A 21,626-nucleotide genomic window follows, 5' to 3' on the forward strand; every position below is an offset into this window, starting at 1 on the left:
CATTGCCTGGCTGGAAATATACTCTTTGCTCATTTGGAAGGTGGACCTCTAAATGCAACACAGCGGGAAACCTCTCATGTATAGGAAATGATAAAATTCTCCATACCGCCTCAGATGTGCATATATACCGACCACTTTGGTACATTTTAATTTCGTCTGTGTCATTACTTACTGCAAATGTGGCCTGGTCACTGCCCTTGTTTATGTACTTGCAGATGTACTTTATAGATTTTACACTGCTACAGTACTCAACGTTAACATGTGTTAGAAATGTTCGGGACAATACAGGCGAGTAAGGTACTACCCATCGGTTGTCCATAGGGATTTCATCGTTACCTACTCTGATTAGGACATGATGGCCTCCATCATCTGGGGAGCGCCTTCTGTATGTTGGGTATCCATTGTCTCCTGTTGCCGTTTCATTGACAAATGGTCTAGGGTATCTTTTGCTACAGTGACCATCCTTCATACAGGGAAGCTTGCGCTGTCGCACATTAAAAGCTCCGCATGGTCCGTGCAGCATGTGAGTCTTGACTATATCTGCAAGTTCAGGATCAGTTTCAGGATTTGGAAGCTCTGCAGAAATGACTTGATCTATTCTATTTGGAGGAATGGATTCTTCAAGCCAAATCAGGATATGAGCGTGTGGAAGACCACGTTTCTGCCATTCAACAGAGTACATGTAGCAGCGAACTGAGCCATAAATCTGGCCTTTCATAAGAACAGCAATCATACAGTTAAGCTTCAAATGAAAAACTCGTGATACCACATCATACCGGTCGTGAGCAGACTGCCTTTCTCCAATTACACTCGTGATTTCTATCCATTTTGGATTTGTTGTCATTGTTATGAAAAGTTCTGGACGACCAAACTTCCGAACATAGCAAAAGGCGTCCTGTGTGCGAGAATGCATATATCTAGGACCTCCAGTGAAGGTGGCAGGTAAAATTATCTTTTGCCCCATTTCTTCTACGTTGTCGTCTCGTCTTAAAGCGTCTTGAAGGTGTATGTAATTCTCTGCTCTCAGTTCCTTTTGGTGCGTACGAAGATACAGCAGCCTTTCACTCTCAACTTTAGCGTACATGTCCACCAAGTACTGGTTCAAAAGCTGTTTGAATTTATGAATGTGATTTGCTTCACCTTCTCTAACCATAATGCGATAGGCGTAAAACTCTCGTGAGCTAGTTTTCTTTGTGGTTGGTTGTTTAGTAACCGGGTTTACATGATATAAATTGAAACTATATCCATCTTCGCCTCTACAAAACATAAGGGGATATTGTAGGGCATCATAAGATCGGTGGGTTTCATATATTCGTTTCAAACCCTGTTCTCTTGAATTTAAAATGATGTCTCGATGGTCACTTGGATCCCCAATCATCAAAATAGCAACCTCATTGACTGTTGGTTCATTGTATCTACCTGGGTGGTCCCCTGCAGGGCGTCTGTCGGCTCTAATAACAATTTTGAAATCAGGTGAATCTACAGGAAATGTTTCTAAAGTAGTTTTGAAGCTGAGCAAGTAGGCGTTATTATTCTGAAGCATGTTTTGCAAAGCGGCCAACATGTCATGATCAAGGTCTTGAAATAAACTTTGCCTTCTTTGAAGCTGGACTTGGTCATCCCCAACAAAGTAAATCTGAAGGTAAGACGGCGGAAGTCCAGGGGGTGGCAAAAGAGAGCCGATCAAATGGTACACTTGTCCTTGAACCTTAAATGTAGGCATATATGGTCCTTCACGGATTTCATTACCTCCAAAAGAAGTCATTTGGAACGCACTATTGTAGGCCCTGATATGTCTAAGAAAATTTCGCGATTGAGGTGATTCGTCCGATATCCATGTACGTAGCGGCTCAGGTGCTTCCAAAATAGACGGTATGGACACTTTACCAGAAGCACAACATATTCCACGTGGTTCCTTTGACCAACTCAAAGCGTGACAAAACCTACAAACTTTATCAAAATCTCCAATATTGGCAGCTTCACTGTAACGTGTAAAAGGATCATATTGGAATCCACTGTTGTGTGTGTCTCGCCATTCTGTTAAATTTCTTTCGACATGCCGAGTTCTTTCCCGCGCGATCCTAGTTTGTCTTTCTGCGTCGCTCTCAACGACTCTGTTCACCCTATGTCTTTCAGAATCAGCGGCAACACGGGCATTTCTGTCAGCAATGTCCTGGCTTGCTCGAAGTTCCTCCACTCGGGTCGCCTCGTCATGCAAAAGTAGAGTTTGCTCTTCAACAGTGCGACGGTACCTATCATTGTCGATTATATGTCTAGCTTCCCGCTCTTCAGGAGTTTCATTATTCCTACGTTGGTTTTGCCGAACTCTATCTCGTTCTTGCCTACTTTCTCTCTCTTCTCTTGTTTCATTTTCCCTCCTGCGAACGTGTAGGATTCGGTCACTGTTTCGACGTGCTCCTCCCTCCTCCACTGTCTCGTTTTCCCTCCTTTGAACATGTAGTATTCGGTCACTCTCCCGACGTGCTTCTTGCTCCTCCTCTGTTTCGTTTTCCCTTCTCTGGACGTGTAATATTCGGTCATTGTTCCGACGTGCTTCTTGCTCCTCCTCTGTTTCGTTTTCCCTCTTCCGTACGTGTCGTATTCGGTCACTGTTCCGACGTGCTTCTCGCTCCTCATCTGTCTCGTTTTCCCTCCTCTGAACATGTAGTTTTCGGTCACTCTCCCGACGTGCTTCTTGCTCCTCCTCTGTTTCATTTTCCCTCTTCCTTACGTGTATTATTCGGTCACTGTTCCGACGTGCTTCTCGCTTCTCATCTGTCTCGTTTTCCCTCCTCTGAACATGTAGTATTCGGTCACTCTCCCGACGTGCTTCTTGCTCCTCCTCTGTTTCGTTTTCCCTCCCCCGAACGTGTAGTATTCGGTCACTGTTCCGACGTGCTTCTCGCTCAACCTCTGTCTCGTTTCCCCTCTTCTGAACTTGCTGTATTCGGTTGCTGCACCGACGTGCATCTCGCTCCTCTTCTGTCTCATTTTCTTTTCTCTGGACGTGCCGTATTCGGTCCCTGTTCCGTCGAGCTTCTCGCTCCTCTTCCGTCTCATTTTGTATTCTTTGGCTAAATCTTAAACGTTCAGTGTCTCGCCTGCTTTCACGTTCTTTTTCATTCTGCTGAGACCTAAATAGGGCGACACGCTCTCGACTGGTTGAAGGTCGTGCATAATCTTCAACCACAACGGAACTTAAAATTGTCGACTCATTATTGCTATGTACACCATCATCAGAGTCCGAATCATCATAATCAACTGATTCCGTGGATACACACAATTTTTGTCTCTTGGCATTATTTGTTTTTCTACCCAAATTGCTTTTTCTCTTGCGAGGCATACTCTTCAGGACATATTTATTTAGAAACAATAGAAAATATTTCAACAAATAATGTATTAAAGATTAACTTGTAACCTCTCAACTAAAGCAACAAAAATATTGTCCATATGTTTAGTTGTAAACAAATTTAATTTGTGTTTGACACTATGTCAACGAATATCTCTACTGTACAGTATGAAACATCTGATTGATGCAAATTCATATGGGAATATGAACTTTTTTAAAAACATTACCTCAAAAAAAAATAAATTAAAAGAAGAGTAGATTTTCTTTTATTTATAAACGTGAAATAATTTAGGACATTATTAACTATTATAACTTTTATTTTGGTGTAAAGAGTAATGAACAATAATAAACTGGTCAAGTTTGTTTGCTGGTTAGTAGCGCACAGATATTAAAGAATAACAATCAGCTGATCGTAATTTTGTTATCTAAAATGTTTAACTTTTATATTGAATACTTTGTATTGAATCTGTAATTTGAATTAAATTTACTTCTAACCAATTAATGTATTATTATTTTAATTATTTGTACGGTAATGGATGAAATGTACAAAACCCATTGTTATAATTAGCAGAACTGGTGTTCAGTTATATAATATAGTATACATTTCGTATGGTTTTTAAGTTGTGTGAATCGATAAGGCTATGGTTAACCTTGAGTTCAAATAGGCTAACGTTTTCTAATCACAGCTGTATGCCAATGTCAAAATTAAGATTGTATTTCAATTAAAACCATGTGCATATGATTAGTTGTAAACAAAGCAACATTCTTCCAGAAATTCCACGTCAAAAATCGACAAAAACTTGATTTTCAAGGGTTTACTGTTAAATATCTAACTGTCTCATATTCGATGAAATACGTCTAAAACCATCTCATATATGTATAGTATTTGGAAAATAAGTTTCAGGCGGGACAGTGCTATAGTTATTGAGGAGTAGTTGTAATAAAGTGCGTATTTTAGCGTTACCAAGAGAATGACAGATAGACAGACAGACAGACAGACAGACAGACAGACAGAAATTGAGATAAGGTTTGATTCGGTTTCTCTGACCTATGAAATGTAAAAATAACCAAAAAGTTCATTATTCTAAGCAATGTACAGACAAAACTCTAATTTTATTTATATAGATTTTGAATAAATTGTTAACATATGTTCCACATTTCTTCCATGATCCCACGTATGAGTTTGTTTAACAACGTGGTTTTCAACTTATTCTTATCAGGTGAACAGAAACTTGTTTGCTTGCCTGTAGCCATGTGACCTCAACATGATTTTTTAGGTTCCGTAGTTAGATATAGTTAAAGAACATAATTACCATGCAACTATGGCTATTTGAGCCAAAACGAAATTATAAATAACAGTTAAATCTTTAATTTCTCTTCAAAAATATAGAAGGCTGACTGATATATCACTATGTAAGCAACTCTAATGACTAAAAACTAATGTACTTGTTGTATTATTGTGAATCACTTTTGTACAACAATTCAATCTCTAGTTGGACGTTGTTTGCTACACTCCGTCAATATTTACTCTACAGATTGGGTCCAGTTGATCGTTTGCCACTAACGCAAGACCTTCTTCATTACAATACCACATTGCAAGTAGCATATATCAGTTTTGATATGCAATGTTTAATAGAAATATCCCACCAAATCTAACCTAATCTAAGGAACACATCATAGAATAGTCTTCTTATATCACGCGACGACTATTTCTTTTATAAAGGTGTTCGATCCATATTTACATGCTTGTATACTTGGAAACTTTCTAGTAATATCACTAATAGTTTTGAGTAGGTTTTTTTTTCAAGATAGTGAAGAAAATAGAAAATGTTATTGTGTGAGATGGGTTTGTTTTAACTGTCCGGTTACTAACTGATATGGAGTTGTTATGGTGATTTTTCTTCTATGCTTTTATAATGTTCCCCTTGAACCTGGAATGGCTAAAAAAAATTCAGGCATTTTTTTTTTATTTCTACCCATTTTAAATGTCCATTAATAATAATTAATATTGCACTTTTTTGTTTGTAGATATATTGTTAACAAGGAGCAGGACGCCAATTTTGGTGAAGAATTCACTTAGTAAATAATTTGATATAAAAACACTAACGAATGTTTTGTAGTCGATTTTTATAGCGAATTACGCAAGTAAAGTGGAAATTTGTAACTTTTAACTCATATTTGACTTATATACATAGGGATACGTGGAACGATAACGAGTTTATTTTATTTTTATAAAGGTAAAGGTTTTAAACCACACCTTCGTACACAAACAACTTTATTGGAAATCATTTTATACTAAAAAAGAAGGGGTTTTAAGAATGTTTACCAAACAGGGCTCACAGTGTTATAAAATCTCAAAAATATACCATCGAAATCTAATATAGGGTGATTACCGAGAAACGCATGTTTTTTAAATAACTAGTATTTAGGCAATTCAAAGCAAAAAATATATTTATGAGTGGAAAAACAGTGTACACAATATGCAATATAACAATAAAATTACTTGCAATTTAGTATTTAAAAATTACATATCTAAGGTGGTCACCTTCTGCTTTGATACAGTGTTGAAGGTGTGCTGTTTGGTATTTTTATAATTGCTATCATATGTTGCATATTTGATGTTTGTTTTTATTGTATTGTTGTTTTGAGCTTGAAGACTTACTTTTGGGATCTTGGCTAATAAAGTATCTATGTTTAACTGTGGTGTGAGTTTTACCTTTCACTTCATGGTGTCAGGTTAAATAAACTTTTGTGGAGAAGAAAGAACTAAGCATGGCTGAAGCAGTGAGTAGTACAATTAGTACAGTTCAATACCAACTTGTCACACCTGAACCTTTCAGTTTCAGGGAACCTTCTGAATGGCCTAGATGGATAAGAAAATTTGAAAGGTTTAGATTAGCTTCAGGATTAGACAGTAAGAGTGGGGAAAATCAGGTTAATATGCTTTTATACTGTCTAGGAGATGAAGGAGAAGACCTTCTAACATCTTTCGGATTAAAAGATGAAGAATTACAGAGTTATGACACTGTCAAGGGTAGATTTGAGTCTTAGTTAGGTTTCAAAATCAATATTGTATATGAGAGAGCTAAATTTCTAAAAAGACGTCAGTCTGAGGGGGAACCTGTTGATTCTTTTATAAATAGTTTACACAAACTGGCAGAGCGATGTAAACTTGGGGAATTAAAAGATGAACTAATTAGAGATTTGATAGTAATTGGGGTAAATGATGATAAACTTTCTCAAAATTTACAGTTGGATGAAAAATTAACTTTAAGTACAGCAATTTTGAAAGCAAGACAAGCAGAGAGTTTAAAACAACAACAAAAAGTAGTGAGGGAATCACCAGAAATTGAGTTTGTCAATAAGGGGATTAATCAATCCACTAAACATCGGTTTAGGGACAGTTCTTGCAATAAAAGTCAAGATCAAAGCTTTTCAAAGAAAGGTAAATGTAACAAATGTGGATTTGTTGGTCATCACAATAGCAATGATTGTCCTGCCAATCAGTCTACATGTTTCAGATGTGGAATAAAGGGACACTATGTGAGATGCTGTACCAAAGGATTTGAAGTGAGAGAAATTAATAAAAGTAATGAACCATTAGAAAAACCTAAAACCTATTTAGGGGAATTGACCATAGAAGAGGTTGGAGGACAAAATCCTTGTAAAGTAAAACTTAATGTCAAGGGGCATGATATTTATTTTAAGTTAGACACTGGAGCAGATGTTTCTATAATTGGATATGATCTTTGCAAGGAATTAAAACTGGAAACGAGTGAAACAAGTAAAATATTATTTGGTCCGGGGAAAACTAGGTTGAAAGTGGTTGGTAAGATCGTTGCTACTTTGGTTTTTAGAAATAAATCTATTGTAGAAGATATTTACGTCATTGAGCAACAACCTACTCCACTTTTAAGTAGAAATGCAATGTTGAAATTAAACCTAATTCAGTTCAACATAGATTCGATTTTCTCTAACCAAATATTTTCTCAGTTTTCTGATGTTTTTGGTTCTATTGGTGAAATGAAAGGGGAAAACTACAGAATTGCACTAACACAAAATGCTCGTCCCTTTGCTGTGGCAGCCCCTCGTAGAGTGTCCGCTCCATTATTGAGCAAAGTCGAAGAAGAATTGGATCGACTGCATTCTGAGGGAATAATTGAGCCAGTGGTAGAACCAACAGACTGGTGTGCACCAATTGTTGTTGTACCGCGTAAGACAGGTGATAGAGTGAGGCTATGTGTTGATTATACCGAACTCAACAAAAGCATTCAGAGAGAAAGGTGGCAACTACCAACTGTAGAAGAAAGTCTAAGTAAATTAGAAGGCGGACAAATATTTTCATTACTAGCCGCTACAAATGGATTTCTTCAAGTTCCCTTACATCATGAAAGTTACAAGCTTACGACTTTTATAACTCCTTTTGGGCGATTCTTTTTCAAGAGGTTACCATTCGGTATTAATTCTGGCCCAGAGGTTTACCAGAAGAGGATATACCAAGTTTTGGATGGACTGGATGGGGTAGTAAACCAAGCAGATGATATACTTGTGGTCGGTAGAACACAGGAAGAACATGACCATCGACTAGCAAATGTATTACAAAGATTGAGAGAACACAATGTTACACTTAATAAAGATAAATGTAACATTAATGTGAGCAGAGTTAAATTTCTAGGACATTTGATTGAAAATGGATTGATAAAGCCTGATCCTGAGAAAGTGGAGGCCATTATGAAAATGCAAACCCCAAATAATGTTAACGAGCTTCGGCAATTTCTTGGCATGGTTAATTATTTGATGAAGTTTAATCCTAACTTGGCTGAAGTTACAGCTCCATTGCGAATTTTACTTAAGAAAGGTTATCAGTGGGTTTGGTCTGACGTTCAAAAGAGTGCTTGGGATAAAATTAAATCCCTAATTTCTTCAAATCCAGTTCTGGTGTTTTACAACAAAAATCGTAAAACCAGAGTTGCAGCTGATGCCTCGTCATTTGGCCTAGGAGGGGTGATTGAACAATTTGTGGATGGAAAGTGGAAACCAATCACCTATGCATCGAGATCTTTATCACCAACAGAGATGCGTTATGCTCAGATAGAAAAGGAGGCACTGGCACTGACTTGGGCATGTGAGAGATTTTCACAGTATGTTTTAGGAACCGAGTTTGAACTTATGACTGACCATAAACCTTTAGTTCAGGTGCTTGGAAGTAAACAAATCGCTAGTTTATCGGCAAGACTTCAGCGGTTAAGAATGAGAATGGCTTGTTTTAGATATAAAGTAACATATGTGAAAGGAAAGGAATTTTATGTGCCAGATGTTTTGTCTAGGAACCCCATTAAGTCAAATGAAGAACATGAAGACATATTAGAACAAGATTTGTTTGTTCAGAGTATTTTAGATGCTATTCCTTGTTCTGACAAAAGGCTCAAGGAAATCAAAGAAGCTCAGGATACTGATGAGGAATGCGGAAGAATTAAATCCTGGATTGTGAATAACAATTGGAATAAAAATTCGGTGTATTGGAAGTACAGGACTGATCTAAACATCAGTAAAGGATTCCTCCTTTTAGGCACAAGACTGTTTATTCCAAAATCGTTGAGAAAGGAAATACTGAGTAAAATACATGAAGGTCACATGGGAATTGTCAAATGTCGAAGGCGAGTGTATGAATCGGTGTGGTGGCCTGGCTGCTCAACAGATATTGCTACACTTGTAACAAATTGTCCAGTTTGCTTGGAGCAAAGAAGTAACAAATCAGAACCATTACAGTTGACTGAACTACCAAAAAATCCCTGGGAGTCTTTAGGTATTGATCTTTTGAAATGTAATGCAAAATGGTATTTAGTTGTGCAAGATTACTATTCTAGATTTCTTGAACTGGTTTATGTGGATGCATTGACTACTGGAGCTGTGGTTGCTAGATTGAAAAATATATTTGCTCGACATGGAGTACCATATGTGGTAAGAGCTGATGGAGGTCCGCAATTTACTTCTCAGGATTTTAAAAATTTTGCTGAAGAATATGGTTTCCGTATAGTGACATCAAGCCCAAGGTATCCACAATCAAACGGAGAAGCAGAAAAAGCAGTTGACATAGCGAAGCGGATTCTAACGAAATGTAGTGATCCAAATCTTGGATTGTTAGAATATAGAAATACACCCTTAGAGTCTGGTCTTTCACCTGCAGAGTTACTTTATTCACGGAAGCTCCGATCAACATTACCGTCTATAAATAACTTCAGACAGGTAACAAGGGAAAGATTGCAAAAGTTTAAAGAGAAGGATTTTTCAATCAAGGAAAGAAATAAGAGAAACTACGATGTAAGGAAAGGTGTAAGAGATCTCTCACAGCTTGATCAAAATGACAAAGTTTGGATTCCAGATTTAAAACGTTATGGACATGTTGAGAATAAATCAAATCATCCTCGGTCCTACCTGATAAATACACAGGCAGGGAAGATCAGAAGGAACAGGAGACATATATAATAGCTGTGCATAGGCCTATTGAAAATGGTGGAAATAGATTTGAACACCAATACCAAGAAGACGAAGGAACTGAAACTGATGCTGGACATAATTACAATAGCAATGAAAATGACAGACCTAAAAGAAGTGTAAAACCACCTCTTAGATACAGTGATTCAGATTTTTACAAATAAACTAAAAAAAAAGAGAAAAGAGAAGATGTGCTGTTTGGTATTTTTATAATTGCTATCATATGTTGCATATTTGATGTTTGTTTTTATTGTATTGTTGTTTTGAGCTTGAAGACTTACTTTTGGGATCTTGGCTAATAAAGTATCTATGTTTAACTGTGGTGTGAGTTTTACCTTTCACTTCAGAAGGTGTTCCTTAAAACGAGCTACGAATTTTGCTAACATATCTCTAGGAATTGCGTTGATTTCCTGGCGAATAGCTTCTTTAAATTCATGTATTGTTTGTGGTTTGTTTATGTAAGCTCTAAATAAAAAAAAAAACCAATGAAAGAAATCGGGAATTGCAAGATCCGGTAAGCGAGAAGGCCAAGTGACATCACCAAAACGTGTGATAACTCTTGTAGGAAATGTTCGAAGAAGGAATTCCATACCAAGCAGAAGGCGGCCATCTTAGAGATGTAATTTTTAAACACTAAATTTTAAGTAGTTTTATTTTAAAATTGCATATTGTGTACAGTGTTTTTACACTCGTAAATATAACTTTTTCTCTGAATTGCCTAAATACTTGATATTTGAAAAACATGCGTTTCTCGGTAATGACCCTACATAATAAATTAATCTCTTAATAAACTAAGAGATTAATCCTCCTGTCACGATATAAGTTGAGTTAAGCTTCCAAGTACTTAACCCACTCTTTACCGGGTTTTAGGAATAATGCACAGGGTTTTCGGGTTAAAATATTTTATATTTGAACCAAATTTGCACCCTAGTTTACAACTCTAATATTCCTGTGCATAAATTCTTTTACATGATTAGTTTGATGAAATATATGTATTTTTGTGTGGTTTCTCGCGTTCTAGTGTGTATTTAATATCGATGGCAGTCTTTTTATCCGTATACTACTACTCAACTGGCTTAATTATTTTTATAAAACTTCTCTACCACTGTAATATCAAAAAATTCACAAAATCTAATAAAATAATATGCATTTTTGTTTGTTTTATGGAATACTTAGTTTACAGCTTCTACATGCTCTTTTTATTTTAAATTTGCACTGGATGAACTTTTTTATGTACTAAACTGTACAAAAGTGATTGTTATCAACAGGGAATAACTTACATTACATACAGTAATTTAAATTTACCAGAGCAGTCTGTTATGGTAGTGTTAAAATTGTAATTGCAAAGCTTAATTAACTTGTTTTACAATGTAAACTATCTCTGTTTAATGGGTTTGTAGCCTACAGTCATCGATATATATTGATGCTTACAGTTCGTTTATTTCCCACAGATATAACCGTAAAATTAATTATATCACCGTTTTAAGCCTACGATATATAGATGTAATTTTAAACATACAAATTTTGACAAACCAGCTCGATTTTCAACATCAACTTCAACAACTTAATTTTTGCAGATACTTTCATAAATGCTGCTTCCAAGGGCTTATATTAATCAATGAAATGGGAACCGATTACTAATGATTGGTTGCAGTTCTGTTACAAGAGGCAACACCTCTGGGGAAATACTTTAGAATGCTGCTTTCACAGAGTTTTACTCTGTAGAGTGTTCATAGACAATGAAGGGATTCCCAGATGAATATTGTCAATAGAAAAGAGTGGTTGTATTTACTTGCTATTGTCAACGTACCATTCAGTTATATGGAATCCCTATGACAGTATTTCGAACACTTTTTTGTATAATTAGCTGTGATAGCCATTGATCAAGTAAGTATGATAGTACAAAAAACCTTGGGCTAATTTTAAAACGTTCAAGCTAGTTCAAATTTTACAACAGTCCCGTAATCTTTCCTTCATCCAGAAATATTTAGAGTGATCCCACCAAAAAGCAGTCAAAGTAGCCGAAACCCGAATTAGGTAACTTAATCGATGGCGTCATGAATGTGAATCTAGTTTTGTGATGAGATTTCTGAGGTCAAAACAACTGTTGACCACTTATTGTCCATCACCAGTTAATCTATGGAGTCTCTTTGGGCTAATAGAAGCTCAGCCCTAGAGCAGAAAGCATTTTTGTAAAATACCAATGACAATGTGGATCGACCGTGTACCATTGCTTTAATGTTTTAATCGTTTGGGTCATAGATATTATGTATTTTTCAAATACAAGTAGAAATGTATTTGATTTTCTGACAATATAATTTTTGGAAAGTTAATAATTTTGTAATAAAATAATTTAATCAATAAGTGAGCATCTGTTAGTCAGTTTGGGGGCAGGTGGTCCTATACAAATTGGTGAAAATTGTTCTGGGACTGGGAGTAGGTCGAGCAATTCCTTTAACTTACAAGATAAAACTGTTCAATAATTGAGTTTACAACTGCTCCCTAATCAACATCCATTCACTGGTTCTTTCATTGGTTCATTAGTAAAAGGCTAATATAATTTTTTTCATACTGAAAGTAAAATTATTGTTGTGATTTTTTATAGCTATATACTTAATTTATTATCTACAAAACTCGTGTGTCTTAAAAAATAGCTAGTATCAGCAAAAATTAAACGATATCATTTTAATGTATTTTTTGGACAGAGTTTTTCTATCTTATAAAACCTCGCACATTAAGTCCCGTCTTAAGTCATCAAGACCCTCCATCAGATGGGGAATAATTTATGTAAACACACTAAATGGAAATCGCTTTTTTAAAGAAGTAGGTTTTTAATGCATTTTACAGCATCTAAAATAGGGACAATGCAGTTTCTTGATAAGGAAAGCACCTTGATTCGATCTAAATCGGGCTCCAAAATGATAATCAGTTATTCCTGTCAGGACGGGTAGGGAGATATCGAAGACGTAAAACTACGGGGGTAATGCCTACATAGTAATAATATATTATTATTATTATCATTAAGAATAGTTAAATATTTTTTGGTCTACAGTAATATTTTTCTTATAGCTTCATAATCAACACATAACAGGTGTAATCTTCAAGTGTAATCATACCTGCATTTCTCATAAATAAAAGAATTATCATTTTAGCTAATTTAATATATTTTTTACCGAATTAAATGTTTTTGCGTATTTATACTGTATAGTGTGTTATGAGGTGTACATTTTTATGGCATAGGATAGAGCGTATTTAAATAATTGGAATGTATAATTCTCTTAAAAGGTGTGTGTAGGATGAGTGTACCATAATATAGGTGTACGAACTGCGAAAACATATAAGTTACAAAAAAAATAAAGAATGTACTTTAGTTTCAGATTCTGTTTTTCTTAAATAAATATTTTTCAAAATTATTTTTAGATTATATACCGACACCACTAAAATAGATAAATGTCTCGAAAATAATTTCCCGATATCCATTTAAGTATTACAACTGGCAGAAAAGTTTCAAGATTGTCCCCAATTTCTATACAATACTACGTTCATCTGATTGTTTTTATCAGTTTTCTATATTCTTCTGATCGTAATTACATTTTCACCTTGAGTTCGAATGTTGTTCCAACGTTCATTTGTAAATAGTATGTACATGTTAAAAATAATTATTCACATATTCAATGAAAAATGTCATTTACTTTTTTTATTATGCTATATAGCTAAGAAATATAATCAAAACGAACCTATACTTACCTACAAATTGCTGCATTATAATAATAAGGAGCATCATCGTCAAATGGCTATTTGATTTGTTATTTGTTATTTTATATATAAGTTAGCAGATTTTCAAGTATCTTATTTTCAAAACGTAGTAGCTCAAATTGTTCTCTTGACAGCCATATTTTTTGCCAATATTGCGAGACAAGTTTACCTCTCCGAATTCGTCGCATTTTTTACAAAATCTTTAAAATTCTGCCGCAAGTAAAAAAAACAAACATTAGTCGACGAATTAATAGGTTACATTTAAAGAAGTACACCTAACTTGTGTTTATTGCATATAAATTTTACCGCTTTAATATTGTAGGTTAAACAAAATATTGATGCCATAAACTTTAAATGTCCACTATTCTTTTAGTTTGTGATGGAGTGTTGTTGCACTTCAACCTAGTAAACTTTTAATTGATATTCGCATGAAATTGGCTGCTAAGTGGACGAAAATTCTGCACCGTGAGTTTTTGTCAACTGAAATTGTTCCAGGAATCGGTGGTTTCAAGTATTAAAACATGTCATGTAGTTAACATAGCTTTGTTCACTTCCAACATAACTTTGTTTACATACGTTCGTTGTCTTTCGTAAGCTATTTTATCTCCATAATGTGTACATTTTATTGACGCGTTTTAATAGAAAGCCGATAATGCAGTATTGTGAAGTGCTGAGGTAAAGAAAAGCTAATCATTACAATTTTATCATTGCCATATCAAAGGTTTTCTTTTAAAACATCATAATTTTTTATATAATTTTAATGCACGACATGCTGACGTGATGTATCAATACAACATTTTAAAGTATGATTTACACTACAACAAACATGTAAAAGTTACGAAATATTGTATTTAGAAAAATAAATTGCATGCAGTTACCACTAAGGGGAGGAAATTAGAAATAATTAATAAGTAAGAACCGTCTACTACAAATGGATCATAATACACCCCAATGTAGGCATATAATTAAGAGTTTAAAACTTTCAAATTGCAGCTACAATGTTTCTGGGATTTGTGTTTAAATGTGCGATTTCATCAATTACCATAAAAATCTAGGAAATAAAATGTATGAAAATGAAATATATAAGAAATACAAAAGAGATTGCAATGTTTTCTTATTCAATAAACCTAACAAGACAAGCTCTGTGATTGGATGTGTGCCTTTGTATTACAATGTCAGTAGAGCAATAACGCTTTTGTTAGGCCTACGTATAACGGAAAAAGAGAGGTTAGTTTTAGACTATTCATTTATAAAACAGAAACTATATATAATATTATCCCATCGTTGTACAAGAGAGGTTTTTTTATGTTATCCAATTAAAACTAGAGGGGATTCTTGTGACCCAACAATTAGTTACAATTATTAAACACAAGAAAAATATAACATTGCTATCAAAGATCTATCTTAAATCAAATCTGTATTAGTTAGTATTATGTTTTAATACATTCTTGAACTGCATTTACAGTGCAACTAGTATATTGATAACTATTTATCATAAATCCTTCCCAGATTAATTTATTACCCACTGGTCTTTGAAAATGTTAGGATACTTCGGGTGAAAAATGATTCAGCACCTTTTGGTGTTTAAATTGCAAAGTTATTAAAACCTGTGACACTTTGTAAGGTAAAAATATTACAGCAATCTCCCTTTGTTGTAAAAACCCATTGACGTTGCTGTTTTTAAAGTATCCAGACTAATTTAAAATTCTTGCCGCTTAGTTGATCTTGAATTATTCGTTGTAATTTTATGACTAGTATAAGAAAAGATACACAGTGAATCGTTGGGCCAAATGTCTGTCAACAAATAATTTTGGAGATATTATTTTGTTACTGGAACTGTAACTTTATATAGAAATATTAGTTTTTTATTCTTCTAAAATTGTAACTTTTACAGTAAATAAATAGTAAAAATTGTTTGTTCCCCAAAAGGATTAGCTTACAATGATAACAATTAAACGATGATAATATAAAAGGTGCATAAAAGCAATGCATGCTGATTATTAAGCACTAAAACAATACACCTTTTTCCCCTTAATAAATTTTAACAGGTTCAAAAATAAGCACAACGAATGAATTTAAAAATTAAAAATTAAAACGGGCCTTATGGCTTTTTATGCTGGTGACGAAACGACAACGAAATATTAACAGAAAAAAATGTAAGAAATTCCAATGACATGTTATATTTCCAGCGTAGGATGAAAATAGGGGAGTCTTATTTTGGTCGGGGTTTCGACCACTTGTCGATGAAAAAAAATCATTTATTTGCACATGCAACTTGCATACATAATATGCATTTCTTACACTTAACCTGTGACGATGTGTAGTACTACTAATTCTATACGACTTCATTACTACTTCGTTGCTATGCATTAACATATAGTAGAAAAACTAAAAATTTTCAAGCCATTCTCCTTTTTAATATTTCTCTTTCTCTTAATTAATCTAAGACCAACGTTTTTAAAGCATAGGAAAATAGAGTGAGAGAAATGGAAAGAGAGATAAATATAGAGATGGGTAGAGGTTGCAGGTCGCTCTACTGTGTCATAAATAATCTCAGGAGACGTCTCTCACAGTTGTGACACGGGCCGAATATGTAAAACTGATCATAAACTTAGAGCATGTATTCCGGAATGTTATTAAATATATACATAGGCGTAGCGAAATGTTTACAACTATGTTATACCGCACTACCAATTTACCATAAATTAGTTTGGTTCAAACTAATAAACAGCCTTGCAATGACGCGTGGTTAGGAAAATGTTCAATTGAACTCATAAAGTTTAGTAGGCCTACATCAGAATTAATAATTAATTGACTACAAGTACGAGATTAAAATTGTTAAAACATAACATGAACGTATATTAGTTCGAAGTAGCCTACTTGATACACTTAGTAAGCGAGATAGCCGAGACGATCTGCTCATCAGTGTCAAGTTACATGTCAAAGACATAGAGGTAAAAGCTTTAAAAGCCTTCGTTCGGAGAAATCAAGACAAGTTTACATAAAGAACGCAATACACATTGATCACATCACAGCGTTGCACTTTGAAATATTCCACACCTTAGAGATGTTTTAAAGGTTACCTTCCATGTGGTGATAAAAAATATTGCATACCACATTGATAAGGAACATTACACCAAAAACTTAAAACATCATTAAATGTAACACCCAGACATTAACTGCAACAAAATTAAAGGTTATAACTGTAACATGCTGTGTTATTAGAATGAATATTAGCACTCATCACAAAATCAAGAACGTATGCAGGTTTAAGATGGAAAGAAGGAAATTCCTTTTTAAACGTGTTAAAAGCAGAGTAAACTTCCCTTAAGCCAATTTGATCCTTCGACCGCCCATTAGGGAGAGATCAGAGGGTTCTTGGGGCTTGTATCATCGTCAGAAACCTTTTCTGGAGCGGATAAAATATCAGCTAGCATCTCTTTTGTCTTAAGTTTTAACGCAAACTATATTTTTTTTCAAATACAAGAACTAATCTAATTTTAAATTCGTATGTAGTTAATAAAGTGAGGAAAAATATGCTTAGCTTACATTAACTTGGTATTAACAATGTTTTCATTGCAGAGGAAACCCCACTAAGGCTAAATAAAACTGGTACGTCAAGGATATTAACAACCTCTGTTATCATATTTTATATAGAATTTAAAATAAAGGAATAAATCATCTGTGTTCAGATAAAATATCACACGCTGCAGTATTTGAAAACATGTGTTTTGTAAAGATTTATAAAGGTTGTAAAACACTATCTTGCCCCGAAATGGGACTTTCGTGACAAGTATTGATCGATATTTTTTATCACAATGAAAAAAACTACTTCGTCAAACTAAAAAATTTGGTGTTTCGTAAGCTATTTTTTTTTATCTTAACACATTACGGCTGGACAATTAATTTTAGCAGGAAATTCAGCTGATTGTAGCTTTGTTGATGTCAGGCAAAGTTTGCGTAGCAAAAGTAATGTTTATGTAGCGAAAGTAATGTTTATGTATAGAAAGTAATGTTTATGTAGCGAAAGTAATGTATATGTCAGGAAAAGTAAGCTGATCACTAATTGTTTTTTGTGTATGTAAATTGAAAACTTTCGAAGTTCTCAGCTGTAAATGGGCTATTTTCAAATACATAGTGATGAAACAGCTATTGTGTGGCTTGCATAAAATCACTAGTTGGTTTTAAAGATTCTTTTGTAGTTGTAGGTATTAATTTAAAGCATTTCATGTTTGTAACGGACGTTTTTCTCACTTAACCTAATACATGTTCCACTACATTTTATGTACCATATGTTCTAGTTTCCTGTGCTTAACAGTGAATCGTATTAATTCCATTATATTACCTTAGCAACTCTTCATCTAAAGTAAAAGCTGCACTTCACTCTTAACACAACACAGCAATTTATCGTAAGCCTAACCTGACTTTGAAAGTTACAATACTTTAACAGTTGTATTTGAAACTCTTTAAAGACAAAAGTTGTGCTGGAACAAATGGATAAAGTTTGACACTATGGAGTTGTCCTTCGGCAGGTATTAAAAGTAAGACGGAAGGCCAAACTCTATTGTTAAGTTTTAATGGAAAAAAGTTTGATTACGAGAGTTTAATTAATTTGGAATTCTTCTTAATTAGCAATAACGGCCGATTTTAATACATGCGTTTTGGGACGTAAGTAGCTCTTTTACTCCCTAGAGAGTAAACCGCCTTTTTAGTCTCTAGGGAGTAAAAAGCCATTTTAGTCCCTAGGTAATAAAAGTCTGATTTTTTAAACTCAACTTGTTGTAAACTTCAATTGTCATAAATCACTTGTATTGAAATTTTGAATCGATTGATTTAATCGATTGTAGCTATTGTTGCGGTCTTGTAAATACTGAACATATCGATACTGAAGTGTATTATACACTAACTCAATCGTAATAGACAAAACGATTGCATCATTATTATTACTATTATTATAATTATTATTAAACAGCTAAAGCTAAAATGAGTATTAAAATAACAAGCTGAATTAAATCTCCATTTATTCGAGCATTAAATACCTTATAATTTTTTATAGCTTTGACTTAAGTAACTTTCAGTGAAAGACAATACATAAGTGTTCCTATTCAAAAAGACAAAGTGTGGTTCAGAAAAATGGATCACATGTGAAAATCTCATCACCAAACACATCCTTTCGATTTACTATTTACACCAAAATATTTCTCACACATCTCTCCAGATATATTTGACTTTTTTCTAACAATTTTCCTTTGCAACAATTTGATTGATAAAGTGTGCATTACATTATCTTGAATAAATTGTTAACCTATGTGTAACATTCCATGCATTATTCTACATATGAGTTTGTTTAACAACGTGGTTTTCAACTTATTCTTATCAGGTGAACAGGAACTTGTTTGCTTTGCCTGTAGCCATGTGACCTCAACATGATTTTTTAGGTTCCGTAGTTAGATATAGTTAAAGAATATAATTACTATGCAACTATGGCTATTTGAGCCAAAAGGAAATTATAAATAACAGTTAAGTCTTTAATTTATATTCAAAAAGAAGTATGGAAGGCTGACTGTTATAGGTAAGCAATAAGTAAGCAATCCTCTAATAACTACGAACTAATAGAAGTATTGCGAATCACTTTTGTACAACAATTCAATCTCTAGTTGGACGTTGTTTGCTACATTTGGTCAATATTTACTCTACAGATTGGGTCCAGTTAATCGTTTGCCACTAACGCAAGATCTTCTTCATTACAATACCACTTAAGGTTGTATGAATCAGTTTCGATCATGTTTAATAGAAATATCCCACCAAACCTAACCTAATCTAAGAACACATTTAAGAATAGTCTTCTTATATCACGCGAAGATTTTTTATAAGGGTGTTCGATCCATTGATATTTACATGCTTGTATACTTGGAAACTCTCTAGTAATATCACTAATAATTTTGAGAAGGTTTTTTTAAAGATAGTGAAGAAACTAGAAAAGGTTATTGTGAAAGATGGGCTTGTTTAAACTGTTCGGTTCAATTGATATGGAGTTGTTATAGTGATTTTTGTTCTATGCTTTTATAACGTTCTTCTTGAACCTGGGATAGCTCCAAAAAGATTTTAAGGCATTTTAAAATTTGTACCTTTATTAAATACCCATGGGGAGCGTACTGGTCTAGTGGTTAAAGCGCGGGACTCCGGTTCCTGGGGCCCCGGGTTCATATCCCGCCAAATCACCATAGGATTTTATCTAAGTGATAATGACTTAACCCCTAGGTCTAGCTTAAAGTAATTTGAAAGCAATTCCAGGTTTGCGGACAAAAAAAATACCCATGGTTAATAATTAATGTTGTACTTTCGTAATTGTAGACAATTACAAAAGGCAATTTATGTAATTGTTGTCTACAAGGAGAGTGACTCCAATTTTGTTGGAGAATTCACTTAGTATGTCATTTGCTATTAAAACACTAACGTACGGTTTGTAGTTGGTTTTTATAGCAAATTACGCAAGTAAAGTGGAAATTAGTGACTTTTTTACTCATATTTCACTGATATACGTGAAACAATAAAGAGTTTATTTTTATTTTTTTATTTTTATAAAGGTAAAGGTTTTAAGCCACTTCAGTGGTTTACTATCAGTAGGAAGTCATTTTATAATAGCAATGAAGAGGTTTTAAGAATATTTACCAAACAGGGCTCACCGTGTTATAAATTCTCAAAAAATATGCCATTAAAATCAAATATAATAAGTTAATCTCGTAATAAACTCCTAGATTAATCCTCCTGTCACGATATAAGTTGAGTTAAGCTTCCAAGTGCTTAACCCACTCTTTACCGGGCTTTAGGAATTAATACTCAGGGTTTTCGGGTTAAAATATTTTACATTTCAATAAAATTTGCATCCTAGTTTAAAAATCTAATATTCCTGCAAATTCTTTTATATGTTAAGTTGTATGATATATGTTTATCTGTGTGCGGCTTCTAGCGTTTCAAATCAAGAACTCCAAATAAAAAAAAAAAGAAAGAGAAAAAGAAAGAGGCCGCCAACCTCTTAAAAAAAAAAAAAAAAAAAAAAAAAAAAAAAAAATGTTTTCAATAATTGATCAATTATTTATGTTGTTGTCTGTTTTTTTATTACTACTCAACTACTGTTTGTTTACATTTCCAACTAGCTAAATTATTTTTATAAAACTTCTCTACCACTGTAACATCAAAACATTCACAAAATATAATAAAATAATATGCATTTTTATTTGTTTTATGGAATCAGCTCCTAAATGTTCTTTTATTTTAAAATTTTGCACTAAGTGAACTTTTTTTATGTAAACTGTACAAAAGTGATTGTTACCAACGGTGAATAACTTACATTACATACAGTAATTTGAATTTACCAGAGCAGTCTGTTATGGTAGTGTTAAAATTGTAATTGCAAAGCTTAATTAACTTGTTTTACAATGTACACTATCTCTGTTTAATGGGTTTGTAGCCTATAGTCATCGATATATAACTACTACAGTAGTAGTATATTGATGCTTACAGATTTTTTATTTCTCACAGATATAACCGTAAAAATAATTATTTAAACGTTTTAAACCTACAACAACATAGCTGCAATTTTAAACAAACAAATTTTGACAAACCAGCTCGATTTTCACAATCAAATTCAACAATTTAATTTTTACCTATACATTTCATAAATGTGGCTACCACGGGCTTATATTAATCAATGAAATGGGAATCGATTACTAATGATTTGTTGCAGTTCTGTTACGAGAGACAACACCTCTGGGGAAATACTTTAGAATGCTGCTTTCACAGAGTTTTACTCTGTAGAGTGTTAATAGACAATGAAGGGATTCCCAGATGAATATTGTCAATAGAAAAGAGTGGGTGTATTTACTTGCTATTGTCCACGTACCATTCAGTTATATACCCTTGACAGTATTTCGAACACTTTTTTGTATAATAAGCTGTGATAGCCATTGATAAAGTAAGTATGGTATTACAAAAAACCCTTAGGCTAATTTTAAAACGTGCAAGC

The 21,626-nt window shown here is 33.9% G+C and overlaps 1 protein-coding gene across 1 annotated transcript; it reads left to right on the top strand.

The window, feature by feature from the left end:
- Positions 1-7,372: 7,372 nt before the first annotated feature.
- LOC129000651 (uncharacterized) lies at positions 7,373-8,840 on the top strand. The gene is made up of 3 exons (XM_054427612.1): positions 7,373-7,571; positions 8,283-8,474; positions 8,773-8,840. The coding sequence occupies exons 1-3, from the start codon at positions 7,373-7,375 to the stop codon at positions 8,838-8,840; spliced, it is 459 nt and encodes a 152-aa protein (XP_054283587.1).
- The last annotated feature ends 12,786 nt before the right edge of the window (positions 8,841-21,626 follow it).

Source organism: Macrosteles quadrilineatus, unplaced genomic scaffold (assembly GCF_028750875.1).
Source record: "Macrosteles quadrilineatus isolate MER2022 unplaced genomic scaffold, UCM_ALF_1.0 Scaffold_8__2_contigs__length_117827958, whole genome shotgun sequence".
NCBI classification, from domain to species: domain Eukaryota; kingdom Metazoa; phylum Arthropoda; class Insecta; order Hemiptera; family Cicadellidae; genus Macrosteles; species Macrosteles quadrilineatus.